Raw genomic sequence first — 22,920 nt, 5'->3', positions numbered from 1 at the left:
AGTCCTCAAACCCTAAAGTAAAGGTAGCAACACCAAACACGTAAGCTTGCAAAATATTAAAATTTAGAAGTATAAAGTAAAAGTGAGGAAATTTCATCACACTCACAGGATAAAATATAAGAATAAATATTCTGAGGTTTCGCTTTATAGTTTATATTACTATCAAGTAACAACTATGAACAGTATGAACTAACAAGACAGTGTCAAGTGGTAACTATTGTAAGTACCAAGTTCTTAAAAGATAGGTTCTAAGAGCGTGGTAAGTACTATTAACGATTAACCTGAGCTGGCTAAAGATATACCAATTACATCACCGGGCAACGTTGAGCACGCTTTGTCGCTTTGTAGTTCATTTACATCGAGAAATCGGTGTTTCAATAACAAAATAAGTTGCTCAACAGCTTGGCAATTCTGCATTTTGTTTGGACACGTCGGCCTTGGAAATGTGGCAACACTGCTCGCTATTGATATTTTCTTTTCTCCATCATGTAAATTTGTAAAAAATTACATTTTTTATTTTTTTAATTGATATACATATATATTATCATGTATATGTTATATTATGTATAGTATTTAATAAATATTAGTTTTAGTGTGTAGGTCTTAAGCAATTGTAATTTGTTATTTATATTTTGTATTATTATTCGGAAACGGCTTTGATGATTTCTTAATTCGACACCGTTCTATCGTCGCCCGACACAGTCCATTCTGTGGCCGTTACGGCCATAATCACTGGACTATTCTTCCTCATCTCCATAAAGGTAAAGTTAATTATTTCATTTTTTTTCGTTACACAGGAAATGTATAAAAATAATTTGTTCCGTTTTCATCTGCCGAATTGATACTAAATATTCTATCTGTTTTGAACTATCTCTTTCCTGTTGCTGCAAACGCAAACCTGAATAATTGTTTGCTGTACTGAGGTGAATACTGATCATAGGCAGTAGATAAACCTAGATTTTGTCTATAATATTTCCCAGTTAAATACGAGTCAATCAAAATAATTAGTGGTTTGGTAGTTACCTATTTTCAGTGGAATTGGTTTGGTCGATTGAATTATAGAAATATTCCATTCAATTTATATAATTTTATCCTGAAATTTATAAATCTATGTACTTATCTATACATTTTTGATATTTTTATTATACTATAATTATATGCAAGTGTACTACACAATAAAGTGCTAATACATTAGAATATCTGTGACAATTTTTATTTATAAATTAGTCTATTAGATTGTGTACTTCACTGTTTGTTAATAATTAGCAATTTGATCATAAAAATTATTTTGTATACTGTTATTATATTTTTAATATTAATTATTTTATCGGTTTATTATAGACTGAAAATCGTGTTGAAAAAATATGAATCAATCATGTTGTCCAGTTTGCACATTGTACTTACGCCCAGGAATATCGCTAACTGTCCACTTGCATACGCATCCCAAAAAACAAGTCATCAAAGCTCTGTTGTCCCTAACCAATCAAGCATCTCCTTCCAAATCAGACCAAGAAAACCTTTCAGATGACAGTAGCTCCTCTTCTGATTCATCAGACTCAGGTGGATACACTTTTATTATACCAGATAGAAGTAATAGTGAGAACAAAAGTACTATAAATATATCAGAGCCGGTTAATGAAGCGGGGAGAACTAACTTCAATATATCTGAGGCTGTTAATTCTGGGCCTAATAATGCGGACAGAAATAGCCCTAACAACTGTCCATCACCTAAAAGCCAAAACAGTCAAGCACTTTCTGAACTACGAGATGCCCTTGAGGATAGTCCAGAGGATGACAACATTGATATCGAAGATAACAATATTACTTTTGAGGATGACTATCCACCAGAATTTGAAGAAGACCAACAAGATTGCAGTACTGGTTTTCAAGGAGAATCAAATGAATCAACTCAACATCATGAAGTGTCAGAAGAAACAGGCTCATCTGTGGCTGGTCACTTTAATGATCCATTTCAATCAAATGGTAATCTACTTGAAAATGAAGAGTATATGTCACATTATTTTTACTCAAGTGAAAATGCTCGTATATCACATACTGATCCAGATCCACAACTTAACCCTCCTCAGTATAGTACTCTTACTACAATGGAATTACACCCAGAATATTTATCCTCAAACCATCAAGAACATAATTTAACTCTAGATATCCAAACTGATGAACTTATGCCAGCTCATGGAGAATTATCTGGTCAAGAGAGTTTAGAGCCCCCTGAACCAATACTTGCATCTATATGGACAATGAAAAGTAGCGATAATATTCTGCCTCATACGAGTACTGCTTGGGATGATACTGTACACGAAGTTAGTACTGCTGCTAGAAATTTAATGTGTTTAAAGAACAGAGAAGAAATCCCTAAAGAAGATAATAAAGAAATAATAGAGAAAAAAGAAGTGAAACCACTTATAGGAAAATTTGTTTGTCCTTATTGCAAATTAAAGTTCAATGATGTAAAATCTCGTAAAACACATATCAATGAAGAGCACAGAAATGAAGAAGGCGTGAAAAAAGGTTTGATGTACATAAAACCATTTTCTACTAAAATAGAGACTGATTTGGAAGAATCAGCTCAACCTACTACCCTAAAAGTGGAATGCGGCATTTGTGATCAACCTTTCGAAAATTATACACAAATGACATTGCATTTTATTGATACTCACAAAGGTACCAATTATATTTTATTATATTACTTACATTAAGTTCCATGGGACAAAACTAAATCTTCACAAATAACATAAAATACAATGATTGGAATTTACCTAACAAATACTTTTAATTATATTTTAATACTCACTATATTGATTTAAAAAAAAATCTGCTTATTAAGAATCAACAATTTAAGGTCACTTTAAAATAATATTTTAGCTTAATAGCATAAATACAGTACTTTTCATATACTCAATAGTATGACAGGGGCGGCCAAACGGTCTATCGCAGGCAGTTTCAAAATCAATCCCCCTTCAAATTTTTTATACATTTATTAATAACCCCTCATCCCCCTAATACATCCCAGTTATCTCAGTTGACAATAAATGTTTATATTTTTATGACTCCTTAAAGGAAGGAAAAGTATATTCATAGTAAATGTTTATCAAAAAAGTTTGGCCACTTTTGCTATGTATGTATGTATGTATATTAACACTTATTAAATATCATTGTCTTAAATTGTAAATAATTATTATATTGATTATCATTTTATTACACAATATTATATATTTTTCATATTTAATCATAATCAATATGGTTAAAACAAAACAACAAAATCATTCTAATAAACTATGTTATTAATTTTATTTTGTAATTATTTTTCCAGATAAGAATAATTTATGTCCAACATGTAACGTAGTATTTCCTATGATAACAGAATTTCGAGAACATATTCTAAATGTTCATCCATTGACATGTAGTTTCTGTTCAAGGAAATTTCACTCTCAATTCAATTTAACCACTCATTTGAAACGTCACCTTCAAATTAAGCCATTCGTATGTGAACAATGTCATAAATGTTTTGCCAGTCGTACTAAACTTCAAGATCACATGAATGGTCATCTCAATATAAAACCATACATTTGTTCTATGTGTGATCAAGCTTTTAGTTGCAAATCAAATTTAAATAGTCATATTCGTAAACTACATCAGAATAATGGAACTGCAAAAGATTTTTATTGCCATTGTGGAGAGGTGAGTAAAGAAAAACAAGGGAAAAACAAATAAATAAAATCATTTATATTCCGCTAACATTGCTTATAATTTCATGTTTTAGGTATTTCACTCATTAAAAAAGCTTGCATGGCACAAGGAAACTCATGAAGATAAACCTAAACAATGCCCCTGGTGTTCAGAACGTTTTGTGCACTTAACATCTTTAACTAGGCATATACGGTGTTCACATGATGCCTCATATTTGCCTACTAAAGATCGTGATGTTGAAAACATGAGCTGTCATTTATGTAATAATACATTTTTGCGTAAATCTTTTGCTACCCATATGCTTATTCACAAAGATTTAAGACCTTATTCTTGCAATATATGCAACCGATCATTTCGAACCAAATGGAATTTAAGAATGCATCAGTGGACTCATATGTCACGAACGCACAAACCTTATAAATGTACCCAGTGCAAAAGTGCATTTTATCTCAAACATGAATGGGAAGCTCATGTTCGTGCTCACAATGGTATTCGTCCATTTACATGTAATGAATGTGGAAAACAATTTATCAGGAAAAAACATTGTATGAGACATATGGCCGAACATAAGGAAGGCAATCGTTCATATGAATGCAAGGAATGTGGCAAAAAGTGAGTAAAATTAAAACTAAAATATTACATCCCATACATTTAAGAGGATGTTGTACCTGCATGTGTGGTATCTGTCTTACACACGTAGGACATACCAAATTTTCGTTCTTCAGATTCAATAGTGTGCTGTTAGTTTTGATATTAAAGTGAATTTAAAGGCAAGATTATTATCTAGAGCCCCTTGTAGGCTTTTATTGATGTTACTATTTTTAAGTAAGGTACGACGTCCTCTTAATGATATTTATTATGCTGTTAAATATTTTCACTTATACACAAATATAGCTGGATATACTCAATTAATAACGCTCTTCCTCTAATAATATTCTCATGTTGTTTTAACAACTGTGAACAAACATAGGGTATCTTGTCGTTTGTGCTCTACCGTATTTTACCAATCAACAACTATATTTAGATTTTAGAAAATTTATCCTCTTAATAAGTTGATGATGTAAAAGTTGTTTTAATGACAAACTAAAGATATTTTAAATAAATAATAGGTAGGTATATTTTTAAAAATGATTATCAATACGTTGTCATCATAGTCTCGTTATTTGTTTCATTTTCATTCATAATTATAAATATTAAAATACTTGTTCCATGTTCTTTAGTAATGCGTTAAATGTGTCACTTTCTGGGGATGTGCCAAACCTTCCCAAATCCGCACTATCCAAGCTTCCCAGTCCATCACGCTCCGACTAATAGCCTCGGCCCCATGGTACGTAACAAATGAAACCCTACACAATGATTTAAGAATTCCAACAGTTGACCAACTATTTAAATTATACTATAATAGATTTCACTCCAAATTGCAACACCATCCCAATCCTTTAGTCACTCACCTAGCATCACATACTCTTCCAGACAACCCACGTCGCCAACTTAAAAGAAATTGGTGCCGTGACCTATTAAATTAATGAACAAAAAATAAATAAATTACTAGAGGGTACCATCACTGGATGATTTCCCTCATCATGTGCCTCATGTGTATTTTATATGTATATAGTGTTATATCAATTATCTATTTTACTTATTGTGTCATGTAACACAGATTGTAAATTTTCTAAAAAAAAAATAAAAAATAAAAAAAAAATAAAAAAATGTGTCACTTATATTCATACCTTTCCACCACTTTTCAATAAGATTATTATTATTATTATTGTATGCTATGATATGCAAGCGTACAGACTAGGTACAGTTATATGATTAACAAAACAATGTAAGTCTTAAAATGAATGCCAAAGGTAACTTTTCATATTGTCATCAATTGTTGTCAATGTATGACCAAAAACTATTGTTCTTTCTAAATCATAGTTTATTAATTAGGTTAGGCTAGGCTATGTTAGGTTATTATTAATATTATATCTGAACTATTCATTAACACCTATATTTCCTTCCTTAGACTTTAAGTGGTTTGACATCCTTTCCTTTTACACCTCAAAAATGTCCTTTCTTTTTCGCGATCTTTTTTTATGTAATATTTCATTTCACTACCACATTTGTTGCACAATATATTTTCTACATTTACCAAAAGATTAGCAACCTGTTCTTCGTTTTGTATAATATTGGAAAATTCTTCTATAAACATTTTGAAACTTAATTTGTAAGTATAATACCGTGTGTGAACCCAAGTATTATCACCCAATGACTAAATATACAATCAAAAATTATATCATATATGAAAAGAGGGTGCTAATTTGTATTATCATTAAGTCACGATAATAAAAATTTAAATTGTGTAGTAAAGCGCATATGAAGAACACACATATTATTGTTTTAGTAGTAAAAAATATTTATTTTTAAATTTTAAATTTTTAACTAATTGTTTGCAATTGTGTTTTTAGGTTCCATCGTAGTTATTATCTGACAGATCACTTAAAGACACACACTGGTCAAAAGCCTCATACATGTCATATATGCGGAAAAACAACTAGTTCTAAGTCAAATCACAACAAACATGTCCGTACACACCATGCAAGAGAATCAATAAACACTGAAGGTTGATTGAAGTGGGTTTAAGCTTCATTAATAATAAAAAAATAATGGTTTCAATATTTAGACTAAACGAATAATTTTTTAACTAAATTTGTACTCGTAGATTCTTAATTTTTTTTTAATTGGCTGGTCCAATAAAATAGTGATTTTAATATATTTTGATAATATATCTGAATTTTTATATTTTTATTTATTTGTTTATTATCGATATTGTAGACATAATGTATATTATTAAATAACTTTTGCAATTATAAATATCAATAATTTTAACCATCAGTTTAAGTATTTACCATCTTTTTTAATTAATTCTTTATTTTAACTATTTGAAATGTTATTACCAACTTGACTTTAATAGTGATTTAAATTGTACTTGACTGGGTTCTAGCAATTTTTGTGAACAAATGTGTAATGTGTTTGTATATAATAAGTATGTGTATGTCTTTCGATTGTGTACTATTAATCAAAGCACTTGTGTTAAATTATTTACCTTAAGTATTTTTAGTTTTCTCTAGGTACCTACGCAATATATTTATTAAGTTTAGCATGGTAAACATATTTTTTTTTATTTATGAGATAATATTGATGTTATTTTACAACTTTTGTTTTTATAAATTGTGGATATAATTTTTTAAACTAAAATAATATATCCAATGTGTCTTACTTGGAAATAAAATTATGTTGCTATTTTCAATTTCTTGCTAATAGATGTACGTACAAATAATGTAAATAATTTATGATTTTTCATATTTTCCTTAAAAATACTGAAATATAAAATTAAAATGTTTTCTATATTTAATTTATATTTATGTTGAAATATGAAGCATGTTTCTTATCTATTTCAAACCTAAATTTACGAAATAAGAATATTATTTTTGTAGCCATAGTTTTAAAAATATATGTTCACCAAAATTATTTATTTAATTGAATATAGTAAAAACATTTTAATTTTATGACAAAAAAATATATTTTAGGTACATTTTTGGAAAAATTGTAAAATAATGTTATGAGTTACAGTTAAGTTTTTAGTAACCTATTCATTGTTTATTATGGTTTTATAATTCATTTGATTAATAGTATTCATCTATTAATTTAGAGGATACATTTTTTATAATGCAATTTAGTAGTTTTTAAGTTTGGTTCTTTTGCAGTAGAAAATGTTTAAGTTCTAAGAATGTCAAAATAATTTATAATATAAATAATTATTATATTATATTATTTTTAAAATATTAATATGGTTTTTGTTTCTCTATTTTAATAAATTAACTACTTGCAGTGAAGTAATTGTTAAAATTGATGAAAACTCAAACATTTATACTGTAAAATAGCATTTCTCAACCTGTGGTATGTGAAAAGCACATAGGTAGTATATGCTAAGAATATCTCCTCTATAAAAAAAAATGGAATGGAGTACACATCAAATATTATTTTGTTGCATTAAGTGCTTATATTGTCATGATTTTGTTTTCTGTGGAATAAAATTTGATACATGTAAGATGTAACATTATGTATACATTTTTGATAGGCCAAAAAAAAGGCTATTTTCTAAGGACAAAGTAATGCGAGTTTTACATGAAAATGTTCAAACTGTGTAGGTGGTGTGTGCATACAAACAGGTTGAGAATTGCTGCTGTAGAACATTTAATTAATAATTAAAAAATTTCAAACTAAATTGTAATTGTTTTAAAAAGGTATCGCAACTTATTTTGACCATTTTTAAATAGTACCTATGCTTCCCTGGGCGTCCTTAGGATTTGCGAGGCCCAGGGCAAAAATACTTTTAAAATCTTTTAGGTAGGTATATATTTATATCTATGATTTATCTATAAATATATAATGTCATCAATAATTCTTTACACACAATAAATTTGGTAGGTACCTCCCTAATTATAATTTAAAATAAGGGGTTTTTTTATATGACATTATAATCTTGCTTGGTAAAGAAAATAAAACATTTTTACAGTAGACTCAAATAACATGTTTTTCATTTTTTCCTATATTATATAATATATTAATCGTCACTTATTGATATTTATACAAATTTGCATTTTAATAAAACAACAATAAACAGACGAATTAAAATACTAAAAAATATAGTAAAATCATTTTATTCATCAAAAATTAATTTTTCTGGCTTTTAATTCTGCGAACTTTTCAATAGTATCGTTATTAGTTATAGTCTACATTTTCACACAAATCAGGTTCAATTGAAATAATTGCTAAATCAGAAAGTCGATCTTGCACCATTGTTGTTCTCAAATAATTCTTAATAATTTTTAACTTCGAGAAACTTCTCTCAGCGCTTGCAGTGGTTATTGAAAGAGTTAATAATATTCTTAACGCGATAGAAATATTTGGAAATGAATCACATGTTGATAATAATATTACCCCTAGCGTAAGTTGAAAAATTATGGATCTCCTCAAAAGCCAATGGCTGAGCTAGAGGAGAGAGTTCACAAGGTAATAATAAGTTAGATACAAATTTTAAGTATAAAATAAAATAATCAGATAACAAATCGTCTTAATAAAACTAAACAAAGCAAACTTACGAAAACAAAGTATTAATATAATTTTTATAAATTGAGAAATGTTTAAAGTTATTTACATTTAAATCGTGATCACAGCAAAATTGTATAAACTTGTATTGAGGACATTGCTGTCCAAAAACTATTCTAATTTTAGGAACAATGCCATTATATTTCGCTTTAAGTCAAGTGTCGATGAGTAGAATAATTATGGCTTGAAACAGCAATGTCATCCTTATAATTATACACAAGTAAACAAATATTTTTAAGATATAGACATTTTAAATTTAATATATTTAATTCTCTATATAATTTCAAGGTTTGATGCACGTGGGGCATATTAAAAATGAATTTGACTAGTTAATTTAGCGTTACTTCAAGAGTCAAGACGCTCGATAAGTTTGTTCAAAATTCTACAAAATATTTTTAACTCGTCAAAAAGTTCAATTCCATTTAAATCGCAATTTTTACAGTCCACTTATAATATTTCTAAATCCATACAATGCTTCCGTGAAGTTTTATCTTCAAATCACTTCAAATTTTCAATATTATATAAAAATCCAAAGTTTTCTGAATGACGAGATAATTGCTCGAATCGTTAAAACTTTAAAAAATTAAACATCTTTTTTTCGCTTATTTAAGGTAAGAGAGCAGGTAGGACTTTTGACTTTGAAATAATGTCGTAATTGATGCAGTTATAGATATTTGATAATGTTACCGCCGACGGTGATAAACCATAAACGATTATGCTATTATTAAATGTAAAAACAATCAAAATTATTTTTAACACATTTAAATGTTTCAGTATGTTTGATACTTTGATATACATATCACTTTTTTAATGGCCTTTTATAATTATCAATAGACTTAAGAGTAAATAACAAACGTGTCAATTCTACATCCAAGTATGGAAAATCATTTTTTAAATCTTCCACAACACTTATTAAGTTGGAATTTGTTGACCCCTGGGCTGTAATTGCTTCGTTCATTTTTAGTTCACTTTTTATCAGCAAACGGTATTTTTCTTTTCTTACATCATCCAAGAATTTAATATGATTTTGCTTGTAGTTTAATTTATAAAATTCCTAGAAAAATAGTGGATGCATCAATAGGATTGTTATTGAACGATCAAAAATAGCTTTTATCGATTAGGCATTAAATGAAAAACAAAAATATTTGGGGTCGAGTGAATAACGCGTCGGTTGCAACGCTCACCGTCGCCGGTTCGAACCTCGGTCAAAGGCGGCGGCCCTTCTCTCCGGGCAGTCACGGTGTCCGGAGAGAGTGGCCGCCAATCCCCACCTGGCCATGGGAAAATTTAGTACACAAAGCTAATATAACTCAAAAACTCTACTCGTTCAAATGTTGATTTAGATACATCGAGATTCTCAAAAAAATACCTGCTGAATAATCAAAAGTGAATAAGGAGTGTTTATTTTTGAAAAACAGAATTATGTTTTGTCATAGCATCATCCTGAAGCGGTAAAAAAATTATCAAATATTTTCAAAAAATATGCAGGTCACCAAATGTGATTAAAATTTTCATAAATCCGGGTTCGAATATATGTATGATTTAAACATACAATTAAGGTAAGTAATGAGCATACTTAAAAAATCCCCCTGTATATATAGTACATACTTAAATTGGCTAAATTTAAATTAGGTCTTATTTAAAGCGCAAAACAATAAAATTAGTACGGGATATTCACTATCGCAATGAGGCTATAGGAGGAGGAGGGGCTTACTAAGATACCCCGATTCAACATTTTATTACACAGTAGTCAGTACTCAGTAATTTTTAGAAAATTATATTAGAGGGCGACTATTTACTGAATGACTAATCTTAGAATTACTAGGAATGGAAATTTTGATAGTAATATACAAACTTTAAGTTTTAAAGCATTCATATCTTCAATAGTTTTTGTTAAATCATTAGTATTTTGTTCAACGTTTATAAATTTATCTCGTAAATGTGTAAGTTTACACTCCAATTCCATTTTCTGATTTTGTGCAACACTTATATCTTTGTCAATTTTTTTACATTTCTGTAACGTCCATTTAAAATATATAAATATAATTTTTTTTTCTTTTTTTGATTTATGTATGATATAATTTTTGTTTTGGGTAAAAAGCTTGGCAATTTAAAACAAAGTTTTTCCATACTTTTTTCATACTTACTAATTAAAAAAACCCCCAAAAATAAAATGGCTCATTAATTTCTTATAAGCGTTTAAGTTCAAATTTGTAAAAATTCTTTAAAATTACCAAAATTCAAAAATTATTTTGAGTATAAAATGTATAACCTTTTTTAATATTCATACCTTAAGTTTTCTTACAATAATTAATAGAACAGTTTTACGTGATTCCACAAATAATTTTTTATGAATATTCGTGGGGACATGGAATGTTTAAGTAGGTGTATTATTATATTTGAATATACAGTATACCTACACAATTACATTTCAAAAATGCTGTCCATCTATAGTTTTTACCGTATTACTAATGTAGTAGTATAAATTACTACAATAGCAATTAACATTATAAGTATAATATAGACAGTAGAAACGTACCTATAAGCTATACAATGAATTATCATGGAATTTAAATGGAAGTATATATAGTTAATACTCGACTTCTACATGCGTACTGCAGCAGTGCGGTTACCAACTTTATTCTATTAACAATTTTGGTTGGTAGGTATCAAAATAAGACCTGTCATTAAATTAATTTATGTTTATCCAATTCCTATGTCCTATTATAGTCTATACTGTTTAAGTTGAGGCCGACGGGAAAATGGACACACGATAAATGTTGTATAGATATTTAAATCAGGGCGGAACTCTTTTCGCCCAAAAATGACCTTTCGCTTTTTGCCCAAATATTTTAAAACTACTTTCCCTTTTCGCCCAAGAATATTATAGCACTTTTTTATCACATTTTAATAATCCACGATTTGGGAAACCCTTACTTGAAGCCATTTAGCATTACCCGGAGAGTAGGTACCACGAGGAGGCGGCTTTTATTGCTCTTAAAAAATTGAAAATAAAAACGTTTAAAAAATTGGTTTTAATATTGTATTTATAATTGCGTCAAAATTGTGTCAATAACAAAAGAGAATGGTTTTGTGTTAAGAATACTTTAAGTTCAAAAAAATTTAATATAAAAAATATAAATCGTCAAAATATAAGAATCAAATTTATAATTTATAATAATTAAATGCCATTGATTTCATAAAATCATATAGATTGATTGTTTTTGTTTTATATTGTTGTGTTGTTTGCTCATTTTTTCACTGTTGGTCTATTTTTTTTTTATATTTTGGACAAGCTTGTAAACGAACACAGTTTAATTTAATGTAGACCTCAGTTTGAATTTCATTTATAACATTCAACCAGGCACAAACCATTGTAGACATATACTGGACATAAATAATTTCAAATAAGTATTTCCCAAATTGTGTGTTATATAAATGTGATCAAAAAGTACTATAATATTTTTAAAAGGGAAAGTAGTTTTAAAATATTTGGGCGATTAGCGAAAGGTCATTTTTGGGCGAACGGGGTCTTGCCCTTAAATCAAATGATTATCATAAATAATAATAAGTACAGTTTTCATTTTTCTTATCATTATTCGCAAGTCATCGAGAATCTTCAACAGTTTTTGTTTGGTAACATTTTTATCGCTTGAATACTTCTTCTTTGATGCAAATGAATTGTAAATCGTTTCCCGTCTCAATATACATTTTTCTAAATCCAACATTATTTTTTCCAATATTTTTTTCAATCTACTTTCCGTTATCTACTTATAGATACAGAATAGTACAAAATATGTAATCAGTATTTACTAATCACTATAATTTAATTATTAAGTTATTAATGTAGGTACCATCATAGATATACATATTATATTATATATGGGTACCAGTGCACCATGTGAAAGTATTGTTATGATACCATGGTCCACGAGAGTACCAGCTCTAACTGTTACATACCACCATTTTATGTATTTCCTTTTGCATGGCATCAATGTCGCCAAAAACACCTTGTTTATTCTTAAGTTCTGCTTTCATTTCGATAAGTGACTGGACATTGGCTTCCCACGATTTACTTTCACGTTGTTTCTCAATGTATGTTTTCTTCATTTCGTTTAATTCATTTTTCAACAATTTCAAATGGTCTATATATTCCAAACACTGTTTTTCATTTTCCTATTAAAATATTTTATGGTTTTTTTTACACTTAATTATTGTAACAAGATATGTGTGTGTTTAAAATAAAACGTATTAAACTTATAAAATAGATACCACGAGGTACACGAGTTTACATATTTTATGTACTATTTCATAAAATGAGGTTTTTCGAGGGATAAATACTTATTTATAATTATTTATACATTAATATGAATTTAAATAGAAAGTACGTAGGTATCATGAATAATAATAATTACATTAATACCTTTAATTCAACCAAAGCAGAACTTTGTATCCATTCATTTTCATTCAATAGTTTACTACTTTTCCCTTTATTTTTGCAAAAATCTTCATTATACTTCACAACTTCATTTCTCATGTTTGTAAGTGTTCGTTTATACTGTTCGACTTCTTTGGATAAAGAAACAATTTCGAGATCGAGTTTTCTATTTTTTTTATAATTTTGCGTATCATCTAAAATATATTATTATTTTATTTTTTTATATTTTTTATAATTAAATAAGTTATTATTTGCCTCAAATAATGGCAAAAATTATTATTTTTATTCAAATATGACCCAACTCAGTATCGGTTTTGCCCACCTGGATACCTGAAGATCTCCGGTGGTGCCTGGAAATTTTTCCATATTGGGTGCTCATAGACAAATGATAAAATGTATACTTAACTCATTTATGAATTATATATGACTATATAAGTCGTAAACAAGGACGGATCCAGGCTAGCTGCGTCCCCTCAAGTCATAAAGTGACTAGGATCTACTGGCTAGTGGCTACTACTGGATGATAGTGGATACTATCATTGTAATAGGTGGCTGCAGTAAGGCCCACTCAAATATTTCGTAAATTTTTTTTTTGAGTTTATTCAATAGTATCAAAAATGTGAGGAAATACGGACGTTTTTATACAAAACCAGTTTTTAACAAAATCAATTTTGTATTTTGGTGTAGGTAACTCAAAAACGATTACCTATCAGTAGGGAGTAGATAATTTTAATTTTCACAACATATTTATATTACATACATTTTCTATACATAATGAAATTTTCAATACTTTTAAATTATATTGATAGGCAACAGAAATGTACGATTTTTAATATTTTTTTTTTTTTAAAGTTACTGTCAATAAATAATTTTTTGCTCTGTCAAAAATTTTGAAAAATGAAGTTTGTATTAACTATTAGGTATGGCTATTTAAAAATATTTATTTATTTATGTTATGTATTAACGGGTATCAACTCTTTTACAAAGTATAAAAAAAACATATTCAGACTATGAACAAATGAATTAATGCCGCCATGCCGAGTTTCATGAACAATCGTCAATCACCAAACATTTAATGAATCAATATTTATAATAGTACCTTAAAAATGATTTAGAGGCTCATAGTCTATTCAATTTTATTGAAATATTAAATTAATCAATTTTTCATGCAACCTGATATAAGTGTAGCAATAGCCAATATTACAAAAAAAAAATAATTCTAGAAATATATAAATAATTCAGACTAATAAGTACAAATTATGGCAAAATATAAACATTTTTTTCCTTTTTTCTGATTAATGAATATCTTTTAATAATATCATTGATTTTGTTTTAAAAATTATTACGAGAAAGAAGAAATATGTCTAAATGCATACACGTTTTATTAGCTAAAATTAAAATTCGAGACAGAAAAGAATTGGTGCCACGTTTTATAATGAAGAACTAAAAATAAATCTGAATTACGTGTAATTAGATATGGAATTCGAAAACTGATTTCAGATAACAGCTCAGGACACATAATGTTATAATTTATAAGTTATAATTATAACTAATAAGATCTAAGACAAACATTATATTAGTTAATTTGGGTCTAAGAGAAAGGGGAACAATATGGCCAATATAATCTTGAGTTAAATGGAGAGAGTCGCTAGATAATAGAATATTTGACAAATATGAAATCCTTTTAAAAAAATTATCTTGAACATTATGGATAATGTTTATGTATCGATGTATTTATGATATCGTTTATGTATGTCAAGTATTTGCTGGAAAAAATTACAGAACAAAACAAAATATGTATAAAATTTTTTTAAACGGAACGATTTCTAAAATCTTTGTTTATCTATTAATAAAGCCTAACATCTTTAACGATTTAATAATTATCATTTTATGATTTGTTTTAAAGAAAGATCACTTTCCAAATGTATGCCAAGATTTTTGATTAAATTTACTCTAGTGAGAAGACTAAGTAGAATATTAAAGTTTAAAAAAATAGGATTCTTGGTTACGTGTAAACGATATATTGATATAATATGACATTTATCAATATTTAACGGTGATTAATTAGATTTACTCCACAAATGAAACTTATTAAGATTCAACTGAAGAGGTTAAAATTTTAAAATTTTAACATCATTTAATGAATCAACTGTACAGATAATCTTCGTATCATCCACAAATAATATAATTTTTGTGTCCAGGGTGAGAGATCATTAATACATATTAAAAAAAGTAAAGGACCTAAATGGTTGTTCTGAGAAACACCTGATAAGAATGGATATTCTTCAAAATCCTGAAAACTTACAAATTATTTTGTTAAACAGGCATAAAAATATAAAATATAAAAGTCTATAACATAACGAATAATAACGATGTTAGTTATTTTATTGTTCTTAATTAAAAAATATTATCCTTAAAGACAAAATGTTCACGTCATTACTATATTAAATATTACTACCTAGGTATAATAATTATGCAATGACATTTTCCAAATATTTAGATTAATATTAAGCTATATTCTTTATTGTCTATTTATAACATCACCCTTGAACCTTATTTATTGTTTACACTATTCTGGGAGAAGGTGGTATTGACTCTAAAGCTAATAACAAATAACAATTACAAGAGTAGAATAAAGGGGCTACAATAAGTGAGGCTACACACACATTATAAAAATGCATTAAGCTACGCCTCTAATAACAATAATATGATATGAAATATAAATATGCTCTATCATAAGAATTAGGTACATAATGTATACAAATACTAAAATAAATTATTGCTTTAATAGCAATATCAAAAATCATATTATGAAATATACTTTATAAAGGCTGACAATATAGGCAATATATATATATAGGCAATCTCTCAAAATTGTTATTCGTATACAGCGATGTATCAATGGATTCAAATTTAACAAATCCAATCGACACTTACAGTGTACAGCAGAGTGGTACCAGCTTGCCCATATTTTTAGTATTTAATTTTATCAAAATTCTTATTGTATTACAACACAGAATTTACCTACTTATTTCTGTGATAATTAAATACTTACAATCACGCATCATATTAAGTTCAATAATTTGTTTATTTTTTTCATCCAATAATTGTACATTTGTATTTTGGTTTTTAATGCAATAATGTTTTATGACATTGGTTTCATTTTCTACATCATTAATTTTACTTCTGACGTGATCAATTTGCATTTGTGGAGTCATAACGTCACCAAACTGAAGTGAAATCAATGTCAAACCGAATGTAGATCAATAAATTATGTTAAAAATATTAATAACTAAATATTGTTGACTTGCTTCATGTTTTTTTTTCAAAGATTCTAATTCTTTAAGTTCCGATTCAATCATCATTGATTTCATTTGAATATCTGAGTATAGTTTCTTCAGTTCAGATTCCAATGAAGAAATGTACACATCTTGGTGGTTAAGATCTGTAGTGAGTTCTTTTATTTGTTTCTCTAAATTATACGTTGTAGTTTGATGTTGTTTTAGTTTTATTTGTTCTACACACATATCGTTCTCAATTTTAACTAACACTGACTCCTATGTTATATTTTGAATAAGCATTATTATTTTCAAGAAAAACATATTATATTATATATAACATAATATTATAATATTACATTCTCATCATTATTTTTTTTAAGTTCTAAAATATTGCTTTTCATTTTTTGACAATAATTGTCGGTAATTGATTTATTGTTAAATTCCTCTAAAATTTGATCTTCATATGCTAATTTTTGATTTGATATGTTGTTTTGTAAACGTAATAATTTATTTAGTTCACTTTGAATAGATTTTTGTTCCTTTATAAGTCATATTTTATTTATTATAAAATTATTATGCAACATTTTATGTATTTGATATTATTACGAAATACATACAAATATCACTTCATCTAAGTTTTCATTTTGGATTTCTGTCATTTTTAATATATTAAAATACTTATCCCTCAAATAATTAAAATTTTCTAAACATGTTTTAAATCCATTTTGTAAATTTATTTGATTTTGGGTAATTTTATTTAAAAAATGGAGTAGTTCATCGTTTTTATTACATTCGGCTTGTGAACTGCGTTTGTAGCTGTAGTATTCTGTTAATAATATATGATATTTATTTTTCTCTTCTCTAAAATATGAAAACAAAGCACTTGTATTATTATATATATCAAAGAATATTAGTCATAATTAATTTAATAATAAATCTTTGTAGTTAGTAAGTAAGTATTATATAATTGTAATTACTGTAAGTCTCTAATTTTTGTCTGAGAACGTTTTTCACATTGTTCAATAGATATTATAACTTCATTCCACAACAATGTGTACTTGGCATTATCTTTATTAATAGCATCAAGGCTTATTGAACTGTCCATAACTTTTTGTCTCAGCAGTTCGGTTTCATTAATCTTTGCCTCTGCTTGTTCGCCTGCTTCTTTAATACGATCTTCCAATCGAAGATTTTCTTGAGTTAGAGACAATAATAACAAATCCTAATCATTATAAGACAATTTATAACAATATTGTATAAATTTTCATACATTATATAATATAATATTAACATGTAGGTATGTGTATATTAATATGTACACTACTAATACCTACCCTTGACGTACAATATCTCAATTCATGAAATGGGTAACTAAATCTATTTACAATATTTATAAATTTTGAACAATATTTTGGACTAGATTGAGCTTGGTTAGTTTAGCTTGTTTCAGAAATTCTGTAAAAAAAATGTGGTCATTGACATGCAATCCTGGGTCTATAATTGTTATTAATTTATTATACAAAAGTACTGGGTGCAATTAATGTTGTGACTCTAATATAGGTCTTCATTGAACGGTGATAAAAGTTGTTAATAGGTATTTTTCTAGCTCCGATATCGTTATACATTTTTTTAGTAGCCACGGTTTTCAGTAGTAATGTAATTCATTATTCTATGTGATATTTATCGAACGCAAAAGTTAAAACTGCAATATTGTGGTTGTAATAATACAATTATACAAATGTACAATAGGTAAGTCATTATAGGTACATAATAGAACTAAATATTAATAAGTAATAACAATTGCCCATTTCACGAACTCGTGAATTTTAAGTATTTTTAAAAAAAAAATTGTCATTAGAATTTTCAAAAATCTGAACATAGTACAATTGGCTGAAGAGATAGAATAGAATATTTATAAGCATATAAACATGATGGAAAGGAACATCCAATGATGGCACTTCGGCGGTGTTATTAGTAATTAATTATATTAGTAAAGATCGCAGGTACTGTGGAAGGCTTAGCTTAAGAATAATCCCGAGACAATTTAGGCTTGAGTCTTCTTGTTGGATTTTCAGGGACTGTGATTGAGGATAAACAAGATATAATAAGAGGGTTTGAGTAATTAAGGAGGCGTTCGTGGAAAGGTGTATACTACACTTAATTTTGGAAACTTCTTTTGTCGTGGGAATTTGTAGGTGTGTGTGTAGGGTAAAGTAGGAGACGTATAGAGGAATTAGTGATGGTTAGTGATTAGTCGGAGTGTTGTACATCTAGGGTGTTAAGTTTATTTATAAAATAGTCAAAAAGTTTTTTTTTGAGATTAAGTAAACATCACCTGTTTTTGCTGGTTGCTTAATAATTTTTTCTTATACTGTTTTGCTTGATATTTGTTTTGATTACACATATTAAATATAATTTCCTGTTCTTTTTCATGCTTGGAAAGCTCGTTCAGAAATCTACGACTATATTCTAACTGTCTTTTTAAAACCGAAACTAGTCAGAAATAAATAAATTGTAAATAAGATACAAGATATTTTTTTTTAAAGCGCACGTTTTTTCTCTTTATCTGCGGTTTTTGCCAAAATATCTTTGTGACGTTGTTTTTGTTGTTCGATATTTTTTTCCAACTTTTCGTTTGCTGTTCCCAATTCCTCTTTCATTCGGTGGAAATCATTCAATAGGGTTTGCTGTGCTTTAACTCGACTGTTTGCAATATTTATCAGATTGATGGTCGAAGAATTTTCTTTCTCTTTTGTTTTAACGACCATACTCTGATACATTCGTTTGAATTAATTTGAAACCATTTAAGTGAAAATTTTAATTAATTATCATTTGAGTTCAGAATTAGTATTGAATAGTATAAAAAATTAAAAAATTAAAAAGTATAATATGAAATTGTATTTTTTTGTACTGCTCTAGGTATGTTAAATATATCATCATCTCATGTGATAATGATAATACATAATATTATGAATCATTTAAGATTTATATGTTAAAAAATAAAATTAAAAATTTGTCTTTAAAATTGGTCAATGTTTTGTACGTAATTTAAGTGCAGAGTTTCTTAATGACGCGTAAGTAAAATGTTTATATTATTCTTACAAGAGTTAGTATTTCTTTTTTAATATTTTCCGCTTGTTTCAACAACTGTAACTTCAATAAATTTTGAATTTTCGCCATGAGAGGATTGTCCGATGCAAGTACAATTTGTTGGTTTTTTAATGCATTATTCATCGATTGAGAGGTCGAGGTTCCACTAATTACACTTTCAAACTTGTTAAGAGTAATATCACATTCAGAGCTATTTTTATATGTTTCTGTTGCTGTCCCTTAAACATGGTTGAAATAATTACCAAATTTTTAATCTATTCAAATAATTATTTACTATAATTAAACGCGAAACGCCTATATAATAGTTATAACTTATTATAGGATAATCTAGTGTAGAATAGTAACTATTTTAATTCTATTAATATTATTATTATATTCAAATCTTGTTAGAGATGGAGGATTGCGAATTTCTATATTTTTAAAATATTGTTGATTAGGTACAGTTGTTGTTTTCCGTAGTACGATAACGTAATATATCACAATCTATATATTATGTTAAATTGTTTTTAGTCACCAATCAGATTAGAACTGCTATTAGTTTCCTGCTTATATTCATGAGATGCAAATTTATTGGGATCTCCAACATACATGACACTTGTATTATCATTTTTAATTTCACTGAGCATCTCCAATGGTTTTTCTTCACCCGTTAGTATATCATTTTCTAATTCAATCATAACTACTACGTGTCCTGAAATTCCACCTTTAACTAAGTTATGAGCATTAGTTTCGAAGATGTATCACAATAACTATTATAAGTATTATAATATATATGATTTTTAAAACATTGTGTTTATTATACTATGGCAACTATTACCTACTAGTTATACAAATATCGTATGTAATTACAATTGATTGTCAAAGTTTGAAACATAAAATACGATGATGTTCAACAACAAAATGACTAAAACTTTTAAATGTAGGTAGAGAAACGAAGTAGTCCATAATATTGACTATTGTGATTTGTGGTGTATCTATATTCTATATTCTATATCAGCGGTTCTCAACCTTTTCGAGTTCGTGACCCCCTATAATGTCACCAAGATGTACAACGACCCTTTTACAATGTAAGCATTAAAAAATTGAACCAACTGTTATTATTGTATTTTTTTTGTGTATATATCTTACAAAAAAAGGTATATTATGTACACTTCAATGAACGTTTTTATCGACTATCGAACTATCCAAAAAAAATATATATGTATTACAACACTTACTATTAATTATAATATTCCAAGCGAAACAATTATTTTCCCACAGGATTGACGACCCTAAAATAATTGTTGGCACCCCCCGGTTAAGAATCGCTGTTTTTTATAACAAATAATAATATCTTATAAAATTCAGTCACGGATATCTTTGGAAATGTAGATATACAGAGTGATTCATCAAGCATGATCACCCCCCTCCATTTTTTTAAAATTTTAATTATGAATTTATTCAAACTCTGATATTTAGAATTTTTAAATATACTTACTCGAACATAATTGAAATTCTTAAATTTTTTAGTGCTACATAAAGAACGTTCTTTGATAATACAAACTTCTATTTTTCTAACACCCTTTTTTACTGTATATCATTCAGTCGAAATTCTACTCATATTAAAAATATTTGTATAACATAGAGACAACGTAATTGCAGTATTATTGAAGTTTTCATAATGTGCCGATGTATGAAACGTACCCTATATTTTCGTGTTATCATAAAACGAATAAAGAGTAATTAATCATAATTAATTAATGACTGCACCTAGAAATGCCAAACTTAATCTAAGTAAACTTAGATATTATAGAGAATTTATATTTTAAGTTTCACGAAGATTCGTTCCATATTTTCGGAGAGGATAGTAGTATAAAATAAATTGCATATGGAACTAGGGATTATAAATAAGGGCTACACACCTACACTTTGCTCCACCCCTAACATTGTTTAAAATAAAATCTATATTCTTTGTTTCAATAACCAACTTTACGCACTTTAAACTTAGAATATCTACAAAAAAAAATTGTCATAATATCATATTTTTCAGACTATTGGGTTTCGGTTAAGACGGCTTGTGAAAAACCAAGTTTCAATTTTCAATCTCTAGTTACCTATAGCTAATTGTACATTTTATATTATTTATTACAAAATAATTTGAAAGTTGTCTTGATATTATCAAGGTTATCATCATTTCATATGCTCATAAAAAAAAAACGGGAAAGTTTATAACACACTGCTGTACATTAGGTGTCTAGAGAAGTCAAGTGTACAATGGATGTGTTAAATTTGAATTCAATAATTTAAAATCATTGTACCAGTACGAAAAACGATTCTGTGCGAAGACAGTCGGTCGGCCTATAATATATTAGGTGCAAAGTTTATTTTATGATATTATTGTGATTAAAGTAATTTATTTCACTATTAAGTATTACTGTATTATACATTAGTGCTACAGTAGGTGAAATTATTTTTTGCCTAAAAAATTTAATTAAAAAATGTCATTGTGTGTTTAAATTATAATAAAATACTTTCAAGTGTCCACGAATAATAATTTTAAATTACAACAAAATACCTAACTAAAATCGTTTTTCTTTGTTTAAATATACAATATCGTTCAAATTTAAACTTAAAATATTTATAAAAAAAACTGGGTGTCTGTGTTTGTTTATTTTTTTAGACTTTTTGGTCACAGTATGAAGTATGAACTATTTATGAGAATCCTGGTTTTAAATTTTCAATCCTTAGGTATAAAAATTTATAAAATGATCACCTTTTTTAGCTAAAGATTGAAAATGTAAGACAAGGTTCCACTTAAGTAGTTAATCCTATAACCAACAATCTAAAAAATACTAAATTAACGCATTTTTTTCTTAAGTTTTTTTTTTTCAATAAAGTATTTTATATCTGGTCAGTGGTCACCCTATATATATTATAAGTAATGTTAAAATGGGTATAATCGTTGGCGACCGACCAAACCAGTCAACCCACCTGTAAAAAATGAACTGTTTCAACATAGATACACATAGATAATAAAGAGATATATATTATATCTATATTATCTATGAGAATGCATGATAAACTCCAATAGCCTATCCATCTCTTTATTACCTATGGATAGAACGACTACAGCAAAAACAGCACAAAAAAACAAAAGTCGTACGGTGTGTGTGGTACAACCTTAGATCATATAGTGTATGATCTAAGGGTACAATAACAGACCTGACGCGAGCGTATAGTACAAAG

The 22,920-nt window shown here is 27.6% G+C and overlaps 2 protein-coding genes across 3 annotated transcripts; one reads left to right on the top strand and one right to left on the bottom strand.

Annotated features, from left to right (window-relative positions):
- The first annotated feature begins 556 nt into the window (after window positions 1–556).
- Window positions 557–6,794, top strand: LOC111041797 (zinc finger protein 761-like). Of its 2 annotated transcripts, XM_022326210.1 has the most exons (5): window positions 557–761; window positions 1,342–2,682; window positions 3,332–3,699; window positions 3,782–4,320; window positions 6,162–6,563. In XM_022326210.1, the coding sequence occupies exons 2-5, from the start codon at window positions 1,365–1,367 to the stop codon at window positions 6,319–6,321; spliced, it is 2,385 nt and encodes a 794-aa protein (XP_022181902.1). In that variant the 5' UTR covers window positions 557–761; window positions 1,342–1,364; the 3' UTR covers window positions 6,322–6,563. The 2 variants fall into 2 exon arrangements, with proteins under 2 accessions (XP_022181902.1, XP_022181903.1); XM_022326211.1 differs by lacking the exon at window positions 557–761 and having other exon boundaries at window positions 1,365–2,682; window positions 6,162–6,794.
- Window positions 6,795–9,664: 2,870 nt separating this feature from the next.
- On the bottom strand, window positions 9,665–21,091 carry LOC111041804 (paramyosin-like). The gene is made up of 15 exons (XM_022326227.1): window positions 21,073–21,091; window positions 20,210–20,404; window positions 19,687–19,913; window positions 19,136–19,355; window positions 18,920–19,077; window positions 17,562–17,806; window positions 17,202–17,445; window positions 16,941–17,123; window positions 16,615–16,860; window positions 16,359–16,533; window positions 13,289–13,497; window positions 12,826–13,041; window positions 12,441–12,632; window positions 10,721–10,879; window positions 9,665–9,919 (listed from the first exon to the last, which is right to left on the bottom strand). Exons 1-15 carry the CDS (start codon window positions 21,089–21,091, stop codon window positions 9,665–9,667), a joined length of 2,943 nt encoding a protein of 980 aa, XP_022181919.1.
- Between the last annotated feature and the right edge of the window lie 1,829 nt (window positions 21,092–22,920).

This window comes from Myzus persicae, unplaced genomic scaffold (genome assembly GCF_001856785.1).
Source record: "Myzus persicae strain clone G006 unplaced genomic scaffold, MPER_G0061.0, whole genome shotgun sequence".
NCBI lineage: Eukaryota > Metazoa > Arthropoda > Insecta > Hemiptera > Aphididae > Myzus > Myzus persicae.
The sequence above is the reverse complement of the archived record's forward strand: the minus strand, read 5'-3'. Positions and strand labels throughout refer to the sequence as shown.